The sequence below is a fragment of the Notothenia coriiceps genome, unplaced genomic scaffold (assembly GCF_000735185.1).
Source record: "Notothenia coriiceps isolate Sejong01 unplaced genomic scaffold, NC01 NC01_scaffold00010593, whole genome shotgun sequence".
Classification (NCBI taxonomy): domain Eukaryota; kingdom Metazoa; phylum Chordata; class Actinopteri; order Perciformes; family Nototheniidae; genus Notothenia; species Notothenia coriiceps.
Window position 1 is genome coordinate 1 of NW_011343294.1, and position 17235 is coordinate 17235.

General features: G+C 41.9%; 1 protein-coding gene across 1 annotated transcript in view; it reads right to left on the reverse strand.

Annotated features, from left to right (window-relative positions):
* Window positions 1-1973: 1973 nt before the first annotated feature.
* The window catches only part of LOC104946093 (unconventional myosin-XVIIIa-like), a 36373-nt gene continuing 21111 nt past the window's right edge, over window positions 1974-17235 (reverse strand). Inside the window, exons 16-23 of the mRNA XM_010771849.1 lie at window positions 14071-14263; window positions 13458-13544; window positions 10705-10846; window positions 10429-10588; window positions 8818-9004; window positions 6638-6845; window positions 5723-5832; window positions 1974-2147 (exon numbers count right to left, since the gene is read on the reverse strand). Of these exons, the coding sequence (XP_010770151.1) occupies window positions 1974-2147; window positions 5723-5832; window positions 6638-6845; window positions 8818-9004; window positions 10429-10588; window positions 10705-10846; window positions 13458-13544; window positions 14071-14263 (1261 nt within the window). The remainder of the gene's footprint in view (window positions 2148-5722; window positions 5833-6637; window positions 6846-8817; window positions 9005-10428; window positions 10589-10704; window positions 10847-13457; window positions 13545-14070; window positions 14264-17235) is intronic.

Genomic DNA, 17235 nt, shown 5'->3' on the forward strand with positions numbered 1-17235 from the left:
ACAAAAAGTATAAATTAGGCTTACTAATAAGACAACTCAGATCTGAAGCTACACAGGAATCTGCTGCCAAAGTGCAATAAAAAAGACAAAATTAATAGAATTTTTTTGTTGCATTTTATTAGAGTATAAAAATAAATGCCTTTAAAATAGGATGCAAGCAACACTAGTTTCTTAACCTGAATTGATAATAGACTATAATCAATTTAAACAGAACAGATCTTAATTTTTGCATTCTTATACCATTTTGTACAATAATTATAATGAATAAGTTCCAAACAAACTAAAACTTACAGCTGATTAATAACGGTATCTAACTTGAGTTTTTATTATATCAAAAACCTGTTGAAATGCTACTGTTATTTTTGACTGTCCCCAAAAAGCGCGTCGTCCAGGAATGCTTCTTTCACAACTTCGCCGTCTTTGAAAGACTTCATGTGTTTCGCAAGAACCTGACACGATAAGATGCTATTGTAGGAGCCTTGCTCTTGTTGTTGGGCCTGGTGAAAATGGGCTGCTGTGCATTTAGCTGTCCTTTCAGGTCCCTCCCCTTTTGGGATCGTAAGGCAGAATTAGGAGGGAATTCCGTCTCGTAGCGTTTGTGCACTGTTTTGAAATGCCGCTCCTAAATTACCCTTCTTCGATAAAGCTACGCTCGCATTGCAGATGAGACAGATGGACTTTGAATTGGAATATATAAAAAATATAAATCATCCTCCCACTCGGAGTAAAAATTATATGTTTTGGGCTTTTTTGCTTCTGCCATAATTGCGGTCTTGTGTGTGTGCGGACTGTCACTCCTGTTGACACGGACAAAGTCAGCGAACTAGTTTGGACTGCCCACAAGCCCCGCCCCGACACATGGGGTCACGCCGGCCAATCACAAAGCTTTGATGCGTTCAAGTGCATTATTCTGGCACAGGAAGATTATGTTATAGGACATTAACGATAAAACAGAATATTGTTGTTCTATTTTTAGACACATCTCGCGATCGACTGGTGTATGTTGATATTGAGGTGACTATTAAGGTCCGGACACACCGAGCCGATTTTGGCCGTCGATAGATTTCTGGCCGTCGATGAGCGTCCGGTCGCCCTACTCATATTGGTGTGTCCCGTCCCGTCGTGTTTTTCGGCCGTGCCGACACCTTCTGCCGCTGATCAAACATGTTGAATCGGTAGGCTGTCGGCAAAAGGTTGTCGGCTAAATAAATCACTCTGATTGGCTCTTCAGCTAGCGATTCGCTAGTGCATTAGAAGCGAAACGGAAGTGAGGGACCCAAACAAACTATTAAGAAGGCAAATCTGAGATTTCATTTAACTCCAGCTCTCGACACAGGTTCGCGAAAGCCCCATGAGCTTCTCGTTGTAGAGTGAAAATGGAACGCACACGCTATTTGTTGTTGGTTTATATCACGCAGCCTGTTCTTCTTCTCTCGGTGTATCACGCAGTCTGTCTCCCGGTTGTTGCCTCTTTTGAATCACGAACACACACTACCGCCGCCTGCTGGTAAGGAGAGTTATTGCCACTCACGCATGCACAGTGCGTGGTACTTGGCCGTCGGCTCAAGTCTTTGCGGTGTGTTCCAGAGTGCGACTGTTGGCCAAGACGCAGGAGACATGAAGCGACACAACAGTCTGCTCCGTTTGGACGTTTTCTTTGGTGTCAGATTGGTGTGTAGGGGCCTTTACATGCAAATGTGTCATTGTAAAAAAAAAACTACCCTCTGCTTTAGTTATTGGTCCTTTAACAACATCAAAAGATCAGTGGTTTCAGTCAGTGAGATTTTATGGTCACATAATAGGAATTCTGGATACATAAAGGGGTCTGTAGGGGGGAAGGTTGGGGTCATGTTTTATTTAAATGGTTATTTAGGTAGTCAACTAAGATACCTAAAGCACCAGAGACATACATTTTGGTTAAAATGTGGAATATGATCATTGTCTTGAGTTTTAAACTACTGGGGTCAAATTGATCACAGGGGATAAAGGGTGTAAAGTAAATCTGAGGATAACAGGAGGGTTAAGGAGTGTTTGGTCCTCTTATGTCTAATGAAAGGTGTGTGTGATGCGACTGCACTCACCCGGCTCAGCCCCATGTGGTGGCTGCTCTTCTCCAGGTCCAAGGACTCCAGCAGCTCCTCCACTGCCTGTAAACCAGCAGAACAAACAGTCAGAGACAAAAAAAGCAGCTTTGTTCCAGGCTCTACCTCGGAGCCATGGCATGACCTGGTGGCCTAAAGCGTGCTAGCATGGTGTTTTTGTAACAAACATCACTCCACCGATAACACCAGCTAACACAAACACACACTGCTCCCCTGATCTACCTCCAGGGGGAAAACAAGTCAGACAGAGGAGTTTCTCAGGTCCCTTTATGTCAGGTTTCACCCGTCGAGTCAATTCAACCTTTAGAAAACAAACTGCACACAGGGTGGGTTGTTGTTGCTGATGCTGGGGTTAAGGATTTAGAGTCTAAAGAAACCTAATATTTGTGTATCCGATAAATGTAATTGTTAAGTGAAAGTGTTGTCCTGATGCTAGCGTTAAAGAAAGGTCAGAAACATCAATAAGAAGGGAACTTAACCTAAACTATTAACCAGAAAGTCTGAATTATGACATTGGGAAGTGGAGTTTAAAAAAGTGTTGACTTTTAGCATACATAGGGTCAACTTACATCATAGTGAAGTGATTCAACATTTTTGACCCAAGGTACAGATATAATTCTGTATTTATAAACCATTCCTCTTTGTTTCGTTTTTTTAAACATCTCACTCCCAAATCCAAACTTGGATTGACTATGTTGATGTGTCTCAAATTGTGTTCTTGCGATACATTTGTTGTTTTGAGTGCGTCCCAATGAGAAGTATGGCAAATGGCACTGAGTACCAGGACGGTGTTCCCATTACCGTCAACAATCTATGGTGGAACTCTTGGATGTACGAAGAGAACTGGATACAGCGTTGGAGGTGGGGGCACTGTTAAGACCATATAGCATGCCAACCTGAGTTTTCGCTGACTAACAGATCTCCGTTTCCAAATGGAATTTTTTTATTTTTGGGCCCAACAAAGTCAAAGACGGACAAGTAAGTTGTAGAACTACCGTTTGGTCTCTACGAACATTTGCTTCAACGGCCAGCACACTTCCTGGGGGCTTGTTGGAACTATGGAAACATCTCACACTCCATGATCTCCAAGTTGGATACGTGATGAAAGTTCGAAGACCAGCAGTGATTGTGGTAATCATCTATCATGGTGCCAAAAAAGAAGCCACCCTTATTTGAATTGGGTGTAATTCTGTAACGATTTACCACAGCTAATGATAAGTTTGCTAACTGGCTAGCTAACAGCAGCAGCACGTCAATTCTGGTGAGGGCGCAGCCGCCTTGTGCGATTTCGGACAACACATGGTCTAAATTCACATTTGGAGCAAGTGTATGACATGCAGTGTTCTAAGGGAAGTGTTCAAACTGAGACACAGCATGTGACTGACATTATTAGGAGCTGTGCTGTACCAAACTCTACAAGTTCTTCTTCAGCATGTAGACCACTAAAACTCTCCACTGAAACAGGAACAATAGTATGACAAGATGATATTATATACAGTACGGTTTTGGCAGGTACCATCTGGCTACTGACATCATGGCTACAACACGCCGTGTTGACAGGAACCGACAGAAATACAGCGTTTACTCAAACTGTTATTCTCTTTCTGTGACTTTGTCTTTCTCTGAAAACCAATTCCTTCATATTATTCCTCCAATGATACGGCCTTCTCTGTGTCAGACTGCCTTCTTTCATCCATCTTCCTTGCTTTCTTTCTTCTCAGCCGGGTACCATTAGTTATTTCTGAGTGGGCTATCCTCTGTAAGCTCATCTCCAAGGAATATGGTAAGCCACTTTACTGTCAGTGTCTTGTGGTGTGGTAAAGAGACGGAGAGCTTGATTTGATATTTAATCCAGTTAAATCTTCCCCGTTGACAGCATTCTTTTCGTGTTCCACACTTATCCGAACAAGACAATCATATTTTAAATTCGCAAAAAAGATTCTTTAACTCTTAGGAGGAGACATTTTTGCACGTGAGCTACGGAAAGACTTAAGGTAGGGGGATGTTTTTTTCCTGCAGCGGCCCCACCTCCCCCTCATAAAGGCTAATCATGCCTTTGTGCAAAGCTGCTTTATACTGCCTGAACAGAATGTAGAGAAGTCATTAATCATATGCTCAGGCATGTTCCTAAACTGTTCTGCCTCCTATACAAAAGGAATGAAAAGGAATGGAAAGATAATGAGACAGGGGGAGAAAAGTGGAAAAAGGACATGGAATTGTGATGGGGGGGGGAGAGGGGAGAGATGGGGAGGAAAGAAAGAGCTCTTCCCACTGCCGGTAATTAATCAGTACAGTAGCCGTATGCTGCCAGCCTGTGCAATCATAATTAATTACACACAAGAGCGCTCTTGGAACAGGAAGAGGACAGGGGAGAGAGGAGGAATAAAGGGATTCTGTTCACACCGGGAGAAGAGAGTGTACAGGGCAGCGAGAGAAATATTAAATCTACAGACTTTAAACCTTCCTCAAATTCTGACACCATCATGGTTAGTTTAATTATTCCTATTATTGTAGGACAAAGCTCCTAAGCACAATTTGTTTTAAAGGCTAATAAGTTTGAGATAAACTTATAAGCTGACCTTTATGTGGGGAAATGGTGGAGAGGCTCTTGAAATGTGATTGTTTTTTAATGGAAAAATTGCTTTCTAATTAGTGAAAGAATACATTGTTGACTCTTGCTATTCTTTTAGAAATTCATACCAACTGACGATTCTCAGAAGAAGGATTGGCAAAATACTAAACATAGCAGGGTATCAAAAACAACCAACACGGACATGGTGTCACAACTAGAGCCAATAACAATACCTCCATGTCTTGTTTTTGTGTTTTCTGTAATCAAAAATATATCTTTATCAAAGGTTGACATAAATACAAAGTTGCAGTAGACAACTTTTTTGAACCCCTCAACCAACCTTAATAAATGCCTAATGATGTTACCAATATGCTAATGAGTTTATGGCATTATATGGCAACTTTAAGAGATTTTGGGAGATATTGCTAGCTCATCGTTAGCTAGCTAGCTAGCTACTAATGTTGTTTTCCACAATTACTTCAGTTGTTCTAGCGTCTTCCATTTCCACTAATGGGGATAGTCACTATTACATTGTACTCTTTGTACTCTACTGTATGCAAGAAAAAACATTGTATATATACATTACGTTTAACTTTATCAATAGGCTATACAGCTCTGGAAAAAATTAAGAGACAACTGAAGCATTATCAGTTTCTCTGGTTTTACTATTTATAGGTATTAGTTTGAGTAAAATTAAATATATATATATTTTATTCTATAAACTACTGATAATATTTCTCTGTGTTGGAATTCTACAGACACAGGAATGGAATGGCTGCCATACATGTAGAGATTGAGATTCAAGACAACATTTGAGTGGTCTCTTAATTTTTTTTGCTGTATATAAAGATCCAATAGGACAACTAAAATACATGTATGTGAAGTTTCTTTCTTATTTCATTAACATTTGAGTTGTTTTTGAAGTCACATTGATCATACCCTGGGTTCTGTTAATCCCTCAGATTTTCCTGAGATATCTAGGAGAGTTCCATGACAGCATCCAAGTGTTTTCATCATATCAGCAGTGGCTAACCCCCTTAACACTCACCCTCTTCTCGTCTGTGACGATGTAGTGGCGGCCGTGCTTCTTGGTCAGATGAGGTGCCAGGACATCAAAGCGCCGGCGGAACTCAGAGAACACCATGTGGTCCGGGTACCCTGCAGCGAGGGAGGAGGTAGGACAGAGGGGGGGGGGGCACAAAAATACCAAGGTTAGAAGAGCGCCTGCAGCAAGTGGACAGCCGACACCGTGTCAAAGGGCAATCTTTATCTTCAAGTACAGCGCAAAAACTCAAATCTGAACAATACGCTTGTGGCACAGTTTGTAAGCTTTCTCAAGTTCTTGGACAGGCACTAGCAGTAAGAATGGAAGAACGTTTTATTTCAGATAAATATTAAAGAGTCAGATATGAAATGGGAAGATCGACCCAGGTCAGAATCAACAACAATGGGTAAGCCCAATCAGATCATCTAAAGAAAGTGTTGAGTTCATAATTTATTGACCTCAGAAGGAGAGAAGAGCCATTTTCTTTCCAGGCTATTATAAATCTGGATGAAGCATTCATTATTTTATTATAAATGTTTCTTTATTTACTCTCTATGCTTCCTAATGGTACTACTCCACTGCTTGTTTTTTTCATTTTTGCAAAACCACAATCGGTTTAGGTGACACAAGTTGGTTAATATGGAAGTTAGGGTTAGTGCAATTGCAACAGTACATGGATGAAAATGGCCACCACTCTGACTATGCTGCTATGTTGATATTAATAAGAATGTCTGTTTTACTCCTATTCTATCTATGTATTTTGCCCCGTGAGATGAGAGTGTGAACTAATATAAAAAAAGATGGATCCATTAGATGTAAAAAATCTTCGCGGCGTTTCCAAAAAAGAATACAGTGGACATCAGGTAGGATGTAATCTATAAGAATAAGAAAATAAATGGCACATTTTGACTTCCATACCTTGCCTGTAGATGCGCAGTGCGTCCAGCAGCTTGGACCCTCGGAGCTGGGCTCTCAGGAGGCCCACGTCAAGAGTCATGAGGTCCGAGTCAGGGCTCTCTCCGTGCGTCACGCGGGGCTCACCTCCACCACCCACCGCCTCGGCTCTGGGCAGCAGGCAGTGGACGAAGTGAACCCTGGAGCGACGCACCATGTCGATCAGAGCGTCCTGACAACAGAGAGGAGAGGAGTCAGTCATCACACTCTGCTTGGTGATAGGTCACATCTAATAATAGATTACAAAAACCTATGTAAAAAAAACTATTCCAATATCGACTCTCTTTAGTTAAATGTATTATAATGTACTTCTAGAACAAAAGCTGAGTTTAATGGTTTTTGATTGAGCTTTAAAATGATTATATTATAATAGTAAAGAAAAATGTGAACATAAATGTACTTGTATCACATCTCTTCCATCTTTCTATTAATTTTCTGGTACTGTATTATTATTATTTAAAGAGCCTGTGACAGCCTCCCAACAACTGTTGTGCAATGAAATATTGGGCTACTAGTCATCTCGAACCGTCATCTTAAAAAAGAAGGTGCGATACCGTTCCGATAAATATCAATAATTTCGAACATCGCAGGGAAATTCCTTCGACTCATTTTGAAGTTTTGGGGGAAGCCGGAAGTGACGTCAATGCGGGAATGCTTCACTGTGCGGCGAGAGAGCCAAACACGGACAAAGTGTGTTGTCCTGCGTAGAAATGGTGAATTACTGAGTGTAGGCACGTTAATAACGTTTTAATGAAGTTGACTACAGTATATTCATATTTGTCAGTGCTTTCATGTCAATTTAGCGAACATAAACATAAATGATCGTGGTGAAGATGATGATTAAAAATCGTTTGTTTGAGCCGGTCTGCATTTCCTGATGAAAAAACAAACCAATGCTTTTTGTAGTTGTAGTACACCAACATGGATTAAAAGTGTGTTTTTTTACCACAATCTTGGGGAAATTAATGGATAAAATGCACGGATTATTATTATTATTATTATTCCCACTCCGATCGGGACACTAGGTCCACCGTTTCCCCGCAGATAGGCTCCCCCCGTTGACAGTTTACGTGGGCTGGGCTGGGTGCAGTGGCGGACTGGCCATCGGGACGAATCCCGATGGTCCGGTACCGAAGTGGGCCGGTCGGATAAGTCACTAGCACATCCCCCACTCCCCCCGTTGACAATTCACTAGTGGTACCGAAGTGGGCCGGTCGAGAGTCCCGGGCTGATTTTTAGTCCCAGTCCACCACTGGCTACATGACCGTATTATCGCCCATATTGACGCACCTAATTCCTAAACTTCTAACAGATAAAACATAAACCGATCCTTCAGCCTCATATGAGCTCTCAGACACGTTCAAAATTAAACTCATCGCTGTCTGAGCTTGCTGCTGTGTGCTACATCATGCGTTTACATGCAGATGCTGGGATCCTGAACGGTGCAGCTGGAGCGCTTGGCCCGCAATGACATCACACATAATTTGGTGGGATTTGAAGAATCCCCGAGAAGATCCAGAATATGGTCAACATTGAAGGGTAGATTAATGGTTATCAAAGTACAAATATCCAAAATCAGTTCAGTAACGGTTTTCAAGGGGACAATATTTACTAAAATTGATGGGTTTGGATGATGGGGGAAACTCGTGTCACAGGCTCTTTAAGCAACATACAGGACTTTGTTAAATTCTTACCTTGAAAATAAAAATCATGCATTTATTTTTATAGTCATATATTATACGTAGGTATTTTGGCATAAGATTATAGGTATACAATGATATGAAACTCACAAGAGGATTTTGGCCCTCCCACTTAAAGTAGCTCTGTATCCTTGTACCTTCACTGTATACATTAATATTGAATTAAAAAATAAAAGATCCAAGTACAAGAAGTTGTATATTGTTAAATGAAGCAAATCAATGTTTTTCTGAGGGCTGATTATGCTAGGAAATACCTGCTCTATGTGCTAATAAACAGATCACAAGGTAAGTTGTCCCGGTAAGGTACAGAAAGACCTACCTAAAGCTAAGGAAAATGTGATAAATGCAGTTCTCCACAGCACCACATTCATGAAAGTAGGCCCAGTCTTTGTCTGCCCTCTAGGAGGGAAGTCTCAGTGTTTAGTCCCCGTCTCATCCACCTACCACTTGGAGTTTGACCTGGATACACAGGCTCTTCTTCTTGACAGCCGCCACCCCCGTGGTGAAGGTCTTCCTCATGCTGGTGGCCCGTCGCAGGGCGAGCTGGGAGCTGCCCTCCAGCCCGGCGATGGAGCCGGACAGCACCGTGGCCCCGCTGGCCCGGCCCATAAACAGCCCACTGATGTTCTTCCTGTGGGGACACAAGGATAGGTTTCATCCGTATGCATGCAAATGACTAAGGCCCTGTGTCCAAATGGTGTTTTCTATGGCAGAAAGACACTGGCAAAGACTCCTCACAATGGTTTTTTATGTTTTTATGACAACAATATCTTGACTAAATATTTATGCTTTTACGGGACAGGCTAGATTGGCGTCTTATCTTTTTGGGCCACTCAATTTTAGTTTCACATTGTTTTTGTTTTTTTTACCATTTCAACCACACAAAATATGCCTGCCCTTACTCTTTGTATGAATTAACTTCACTGCTCAGTCCGACAGACCTAGAGCTGAAGACGATTCACAAACGGTGACACCATTTTATACTCATCAGCAGTAACAATCCAGTGTCCGTCAGGCTTATCGGCTCAAACTAATGCATTTTTTATCATAATAGTTTCCATCCAAAAGACACGGGCAAAAACAAGCTTCTCAGTGACGTCACCAGCACTTTTCTGAAAAAAAATTATATTTTCAACTGGAAGCACTCGAAGGGACTCCACAAACACATTGGAGCACTCCAAAAAAGACACTGGGTGCAGCTGCATGCGGCAAAATGTGCTCTCCATTTAAAACAAAAGAAAAAACTGCGCTGCTGCTCAGAAAAAGGCACTATGTGGACACATGTCTTAACATAATATTTGTCCTCCTCTACATTACACAGGGGAGTACTGTGACTGCTTTAGTGGCACATTCTGCAGGCTGTGGGACGCTCCCTGCATCATTTGGCTCACTCTGAAGCCTGCTGCTCTCAAAGTGTATATGAATTATAGTGTATACTGGAGGACTATATTTCATAAGAGTAAGTTGTTATTTGCAAGTACATATTAAAGGTTATTCATATAACATTAAGAACATGATTAAAGCAGAAAATAACTATTTGCAAATAAAGAGAGAGAGATTTATTTTACAAAGCTGGTCAGGCTGTATTGGTATTACAGGGCTGAATAACAGTGTTTTCTAGGAAAGTGTAGCCTGAAGCATAAAAAAAAGGAATTTCGCGAAGCACCCTTCTATTGAACAACTTAACAAGTTAACTATAACTTATCATTGTAATTTCTTGCTTCAAACCATCTGTTTTCACTTGAAATTCAATTTGAATCAAAACAGTTTTTTCATTTATTTTTTTCATCACTTTCTGAATGTGTTGACGCTTACTCTTGTGCATACTGTATATAGCTGTGTGATTATATGTGTGTCTATATGTAAATATATGTTTTCCTTTTGGTCGGGTTGGCGTCAGCTGTTGTGGTAGTTGCTAGGCATTGTTGAGCTTTTGTCTGTGTAAGTATATTTTAGTTTTGTATTTGTAGTTTTGTGAAAATTAGACGATTCATTATAAGGGGCTTATCATTTAAATAAGCGTTCTTTATGTGTGGTATCAGTGTGTGTGCGTACTTCTGGGAGTCCTGCAGCAGCGCGGCAGCGTTCTGGGCGGCGGGGTTGTGCTTGGCGTGGCTCAGCCAGCCCTGAGCGTTGTACTCCACCCAGTCGGTCCCGTGGCTGTGGCCCAACAGGAAGAGGTGGGGCTTCTCTCCTCGCAGCAGAAGACTGGCTCCTGCAACACAAAAGGAATACTTCCATGATCCCAATGATGTCAGGAGTATGATCAGTGCTGTTTACAGGAAGCTACTGTTGATTGCTTTAACAGGCAGTGACAGGTTGATATCTCACCCTTGTTTTCTCCCTGGGCAGAGCCGTAGTAGCTGAAGAGTCTCTCCAGCATGGTTTCCTCTGTACCTCCAGGCTGCACGGCCTCCTCCTCCATCAGCCACAGCAGGCCTCGAGCCTCATCCGTCCTGGCCAGCGTGCGCACCTGTCATGGATACAGAAACTCAGAAATGTCCCCTAGTTTTTGCACTTCCTACTTCACTTGGATTTTAAAAATCCTAAAGTTATGGCAAACGTGTATCTAAAACTTCATTTATCACTTAGGATCATGAGACAATGTGCTATATAATGTTGTAACACCTTTTAAAATGCTATACGCCAAGGTGAGCTTTATTTGAAAGCAAGAACAAAGATAAAGCCGAAGCTTTGGGAAGTTCAATAGTCTCCTCATAGGTATTTGGTCAGAAATCAAGTTCTGGCCTGATAGTGACCTTATAGAGGCGCTACAGGAAAAGTTAAGCAATCAGCAGAGGGGAACATAGATGTCTGAAGAACATTTTAATTCACCCATCTAATCGTTTTTGAGTTGATTCAAAGTAACGTTACGTGGCTTAAGAGGAGAAGACATTGGTATACATCTTAATATGTGTGCCATTCTAGATTAGTGCATTTTCAGGAAACTTTGACCGACTGCTTGTGCTTTAGGAAAGATCAGGGTATCCTCAAAGTCTCTGAGGTTTATCTTCTTGGGACCATCAGTATCTGTATCGAATGGCATGGTTATCCATCCAATGGTTGATGAAATATTTCAGATCTCAGCGGTGGACTAATTGACCAACCAACTGACCGACCAACCGACCGACCAACCGACCGACCAACTGACCGACCGACCAACTGACCGACCACAGAGCTAGCCGCCAACACGGCTACAAAACCCTAACCCCTTAGACTGGAAAATCTTGTTTCTTACTTCCATACAAACCCAAAGATTACTCATAGGATTTCCTGATCTTCCACCACTATGATAAAAGATTGGTTAGGTTTGTCGCAAAAGTTAAAAGGCTAGAAACAACCACTTAAAGTTAAGGAACCATCACATTTTCATAGTATCACTTCCTCTCAAACCAACACTATGATTAGGGTTTAGTTTGTTTTAGGCAAAAACTTTGATTATGGCTCAAAAATAACAAATCTGTTGAGGTGAGGCAACCCTTGTAGATGCAAAAGTCCATGATAAGGCTATTCTTCGCCTCCACTAACAGTGTGACATCATTGTGTCTTCCAAAATCATCCGTTTCCTGATCGCCGCATTTCTTTAATGGAGGTTTGGTTGGTATAAATACATTAGTCTACTTTCTGTGCGAATGCGAATGTTAGCTCTGACTGTGTTAATAGTTCCAGTCTCTCTACAATTCTATGCTTATTCTCTCTTTGTTACCAACGCTGCTAATAAAACGCTTAATGATCAGAGCTTTCCCCGCTCAGTCTCATGAGGTTTCCACTTCACACGTATGTACACAGTGACACATTTAACCTTGCTTTTACAACTCCAGTGCAAATCTATTCCAAGTCTTTTAGAAACGCTTTCGTATCCCACTTGCTCAAGCCAATACACATCAATGCTTTGGATTGGCAGCACACACATTTGTACCACTAATAATAATTGATTGGGCTCTGCAGTACGACGCCCATTGAAGAGGGGGCCAACAAGAAGGAAAAAAAACACCATCCTGGTTCCAATTAATATTGCTGATGTATTCCAAAAGGAAATGTTAGCAAGTTAGCCACAATCACAGAGGACCAAGCTAATTGTTTTAATGATAAATGAATCTGATAATAGTCTGCTTTGTCTTTTGTTAGGAGTTTTCATTTGACACAATTGCGCAAGTTGTAAAGACATGGCATGTGTAAGGAAAAACAACAACTTCTACAGAGCTCACCACATGATCTTGTAGAAGTAATCTTTGCTGAATAGTTGTAAGCGCTGCTGTCGATGTAATCATTTATTCATAGAGGGAAACCTTTGAACCAGGACTTTCTTTCTTTCTGCTAGCAGTGTTTCCTGCTCAAGAATGCCTTTAATGGTCCTAATAACGTGCCATTGTAATATGAATGGGGCCATATTATGCACATTTCAGGTTAATATCAGTATGTAGTGTGTCTACTGTGACATGTCTCCATGCTTTAAAGTTCAAAAAGCTCTTTATTTTTCTCGTACTGCCTGTGCTGCAGTACCTCTTTTCAAACCAGAGCCCAGTCTGCTCTGATTGGTTAGCTGGCAGGCTCTGTTGTGATTGGTCACAATGCTTAGCCTATCACGTATAATGTGTTGGAGCGCTAGCCAATAGAGGTGTGAGTGTTATATAGTGATGTCACAATGTTACGGAAGTAAACAAAGTAGTCGAATCAAGGCATTTCAGGCAGGGGAGAGAAACTTTGGGATTTTAGTCTTTGCAGATTTACATGCACTAAAACCTACATGTCACACTACAGGAAAGGGAACACCTTAAAATGTATAATAGGGCCTCTTTAATATGTGAGACTATACAACCCATAAGATGCTCTCCTCCTTCAAACATGCTTCAGATTGACTTCTTGCAAGTGTTCTGTCTTTTAAAGCGTTCTTCATCAATACAATCTTTAACTTAAATCATCAGTGTGCCTGCGTTTCTATCGTGTTATATTCTAATGTCCTGAGTGTTTAGGTAAATGGGTCCAGGACATTCTCCTGCCATTTTTCAGGTGGGAACACAACACAGTGAGGTCACATGCACAGAGAGGTGTGATACAGCAGGAGGAGTGTTTCTTGTGCTTACCAGAGCTTGGGTGGAGGCTTGGTCAATAGCCGCTACAGACAGTGAGGTACTGGACTCTATGTCATCTAAAGCAAGTTCTATGTTTTCCTAGATGCAGGAGGGATAAAGGCGGATGGTTAGTAACCTACAGGAGATTTGCCAGCAGGAAATAAAATCATCAATAAATCAAAAATTAGATTTGAAATCAGCTTTAACAAGACAGTAGATTGGGTTGTGTGAGAGTATGTTTGTATTTAGCACAATGCTTTGGGGCACACTAGAATGATTTGTTTTCTTATGAGCTCTTCTCAGTAAGCTCTGGTGGTTTCTATCCATGCATATTCTCGGGGACTGTTCTCAAGTCCCCGAGAACAGTTTGAATTATCCAGAGATTCTCAAGGTGGAAAAGTAAAGGCTTACTTTTCCACTGTCCTCCACTGTATTTGGATTATGCACACTTTTCAAAACCAAAACTATAAATCTGCAGGGGCAGACACCACCACAGATGAGAGGTACATAAAAAGAGGTTGAACAAATCATTTAAAAAGTAATCATTTACTGCAGAGAATCTTTGAAGAATGTTCTATGTGTGTATGATAGTGATATGATCTGTCCATGATTGCTCTGTCGGCACCTCCTTGTATCTCTCCATCTCCTGGACAAAGGTGCGTTCATGGAACAGGGTCTGCAGCCTCTCCTGGGTGTAGTTGTGGCAGAGCTCCTCGAACGTGGCACCGCGCTGCTGCTGAGCGATCCGAGGGTTCTGGAAGCCCGGAGTGTCCACGATGAGCAGGGAGCACAGGGAGTGCTGACTGGACTTCAGAGCCCTGAGGGACACAAGGACATCATGGAGCTTTAGTGATGCAGCTTTGACACGGGGACGCTGCACAGTACTGCAAAAATACTCTTTGTCTGTCCAAAATCCAAACATTCTAAAGAGTGGTGCAGTGATGACGTATTTTTTTGGCAGACCCGGAAAAGCAATGGGATTATCTTGTAATAAAACAACTAATGAAGTGCATACATAACAGCAGCATACCTTCATATCACCACTGCTAAGACAAAGATGCCTAATAATTGGCATGATGACGTTTAGTAGTCACATTTAGCCACATGTTAGCAACTTCTGCATTTAAGATACAAAAAAAAGTACACCAGCTGGGTGTTTTACTGATATACTTTATGTTGAGGAAATAAAACATGGAAATCTCATAAGCTTCTGTTAATGACTTATTTTAGGCATTTAACCAAAAACAATATTGACAAGGCAAGGGTAGCCGGAAGTGAAGTTAACTCATTCTCAGTTTTAGGACTCATTCCCGCACCCCTCTATTAACAATAATATAAAACAGAAAACAGCAGTTTCAGCTTTATCTTATCCTCATCCCCAAAATGACATTTTGGGTTGATACATAAACCTCATATTAATGCAAGGCAATGGCAGACGTGTGTATATATAAATACAGTATGTTACAAGCTTACAATTTGACTCACATTCATTGTGAGAAATATATATTATTTTTTATAGGTTTCCGGGTTGTTAATAATGAATTGTGTGATCCACAAACACTACAAAAAGGCTGTAGATTTATTTGTATGTGATTTTATTTATGTTAATTAATTTCTGTTTGTTTTGAATAATACCAAGGATGCATATTGTGCCACTGCCCTCCCCCCCTGGGCAGATCAGACCACAACCTCGTCTTTTTGGCACCTACAGGACTGTCTCAGAAAATTAGAATATTGTGATAAAGTTCTTTATTTTCTGTAATGCAATTAAAAAAACAAAAATGTCATACATTCTGGATTCATTACAAATCAACTGAAATATTGCAAGCCTTTTATTATTTTAATATTGCTGATTATGGCATACAGCTTAAGAAAACTCAAAAATCCTATCTCAAAAAATTAGAATAGTTCCTCAGACCAAGTAAAAAAAAAAGATTTATAACAGCAAAACACAATCAAACATTTGAAAATGTCCATTAATGCACTCAGTACTTGGTTGGGAATCCTTTTGCACGGATTACTGCATCAATGCGGCGTGGCATGGAGGCAATCAGCCTGTGGCATTGCTGAGGTGTTATGGATGCCCAGGATGCTTCAATAGCGGCCTTTAGCTCATTAGCATTGTTGGGTCTGGTGTCTTTCAGCTTCTTCTTCACAATACCCCACATATTCTCTATGGGGTTCAGGTCAGGGGAATTTGCAGGCCAATCGAGGACAGTAATGCCATGGTCAGTACACCAGTTACTGGTGGTTTTGGCACTGTGGGCAGGTGCCAGATCATGCTCGAAAATGAATTCCTCATCTCCATAGAGCTTTTCAGCAGACGGAAGCATGTAGTGCTCTAAAATCTCTTGGTACACAGCTGCATTTACTTGGGCTTGATGAAAACACAGTGGACCACACAGCAGCTGACATGGCTTCCCAACCATCGGCTTGACGTGGGAACTCACACTGGATTTTCCAAAGCAATTGATTTTGCTCTCTCAGCCTTTCTCCAGAACTCTGGCGCCTGACTTCCAATGAATACAAAACTTGCTTCGTCCTGAAAAAGAGGACTTGGACACTGTTGCAACTGCCAGTGCTTCCTTTTCCTTAGCCCAAGTCAGACGCCTCTTCCGTTGTCTTGAAGTTCAAAGTGCTTGACCATGGGAAAATACGCTATTGTAGCCATTTCCCGACACGTCTGTGACAGTGACTTTTGATACCTGGGACTCCAGCTTCAGTCCACTGTCCTTTGAAGCTCCCCAAATTCCGGAAGCGACTTTTCTTCACAAATGCTGTACATGGGCTGCGGTCCATCTCTCTTGGTTGTGGCAGGTTCCTCCACATTTCCCCCTTCCAACAGACTTTTTGTGGATTGTGCTTGAACTGCACTCTGGTGAACAGCTTGCCTTTGAGAAAATTTCTTTTTTGTGTCGTTACCCTCTGAATGGAGGGTGTCAATGAACGGTCCTCTGGACCAGGCAGTCAGGATCAGCAGTCTTCCCATACTTGTGATTTAGTTTACTNAACATAACCTCCTCAAACTGAACAGCAACAAAACAGAACTCCTCCTAATCGGCTCCAAATCCACCCTCAGCAAGGTCACTAACATAACACTCACCATTGATGGCACCATTGTTTCCCCCTCCAATCAGGCACGCAACCTTGGTGTAATCTTTGACCCCACCCTCTCCCTCGAACCTCACATCCGCCAAACAGTCAAAACCTAATTTTTCTACCTCCGCAATATTGCAAAAATCCTACCCTCTCTCACCCGCCCCGCAGCCGAACAACTAATCCATGCCTTAATTTCCTCCCGCCTCGACTACTGCAACTCACTTCTTTACGGCATCAGCACTACATCCCTCAATAGACTCCAACGGGTTAAAAATGCAGATGCACGTCTCCTTACGCATACCAAATCATGGCATCACATCCCCCCAGTCCTCAAAGACCTCCACTGGCTTCCTGTCTCCCATCGCATCAACTACAAAATGCTGGTCCTCACCTATAAAGCACTCCACCATCTGGCCTCCCCTTATCTCACAACTCTTCTCACTCATTATCAACCCCCACGGTTCCTCAGATCCACCGCAGCCAGACTCCTATCCATTCCCACATCCACACTCTGCAGCTTTGGGGACAGAGCCTTCTGGCAGCTCCTAGGCTCTGGAATTCCCTCCCCCAAGATCTCCGTGACTCTGAGTCCTTCACAGTCTTTCAGTCCCGCCTCAAAACACATCTTTTCAACTCTGTCTACTCATAAGCCCCCCTCCCCTCTCAATCAACTTCCTCTTGATTGCCTTTT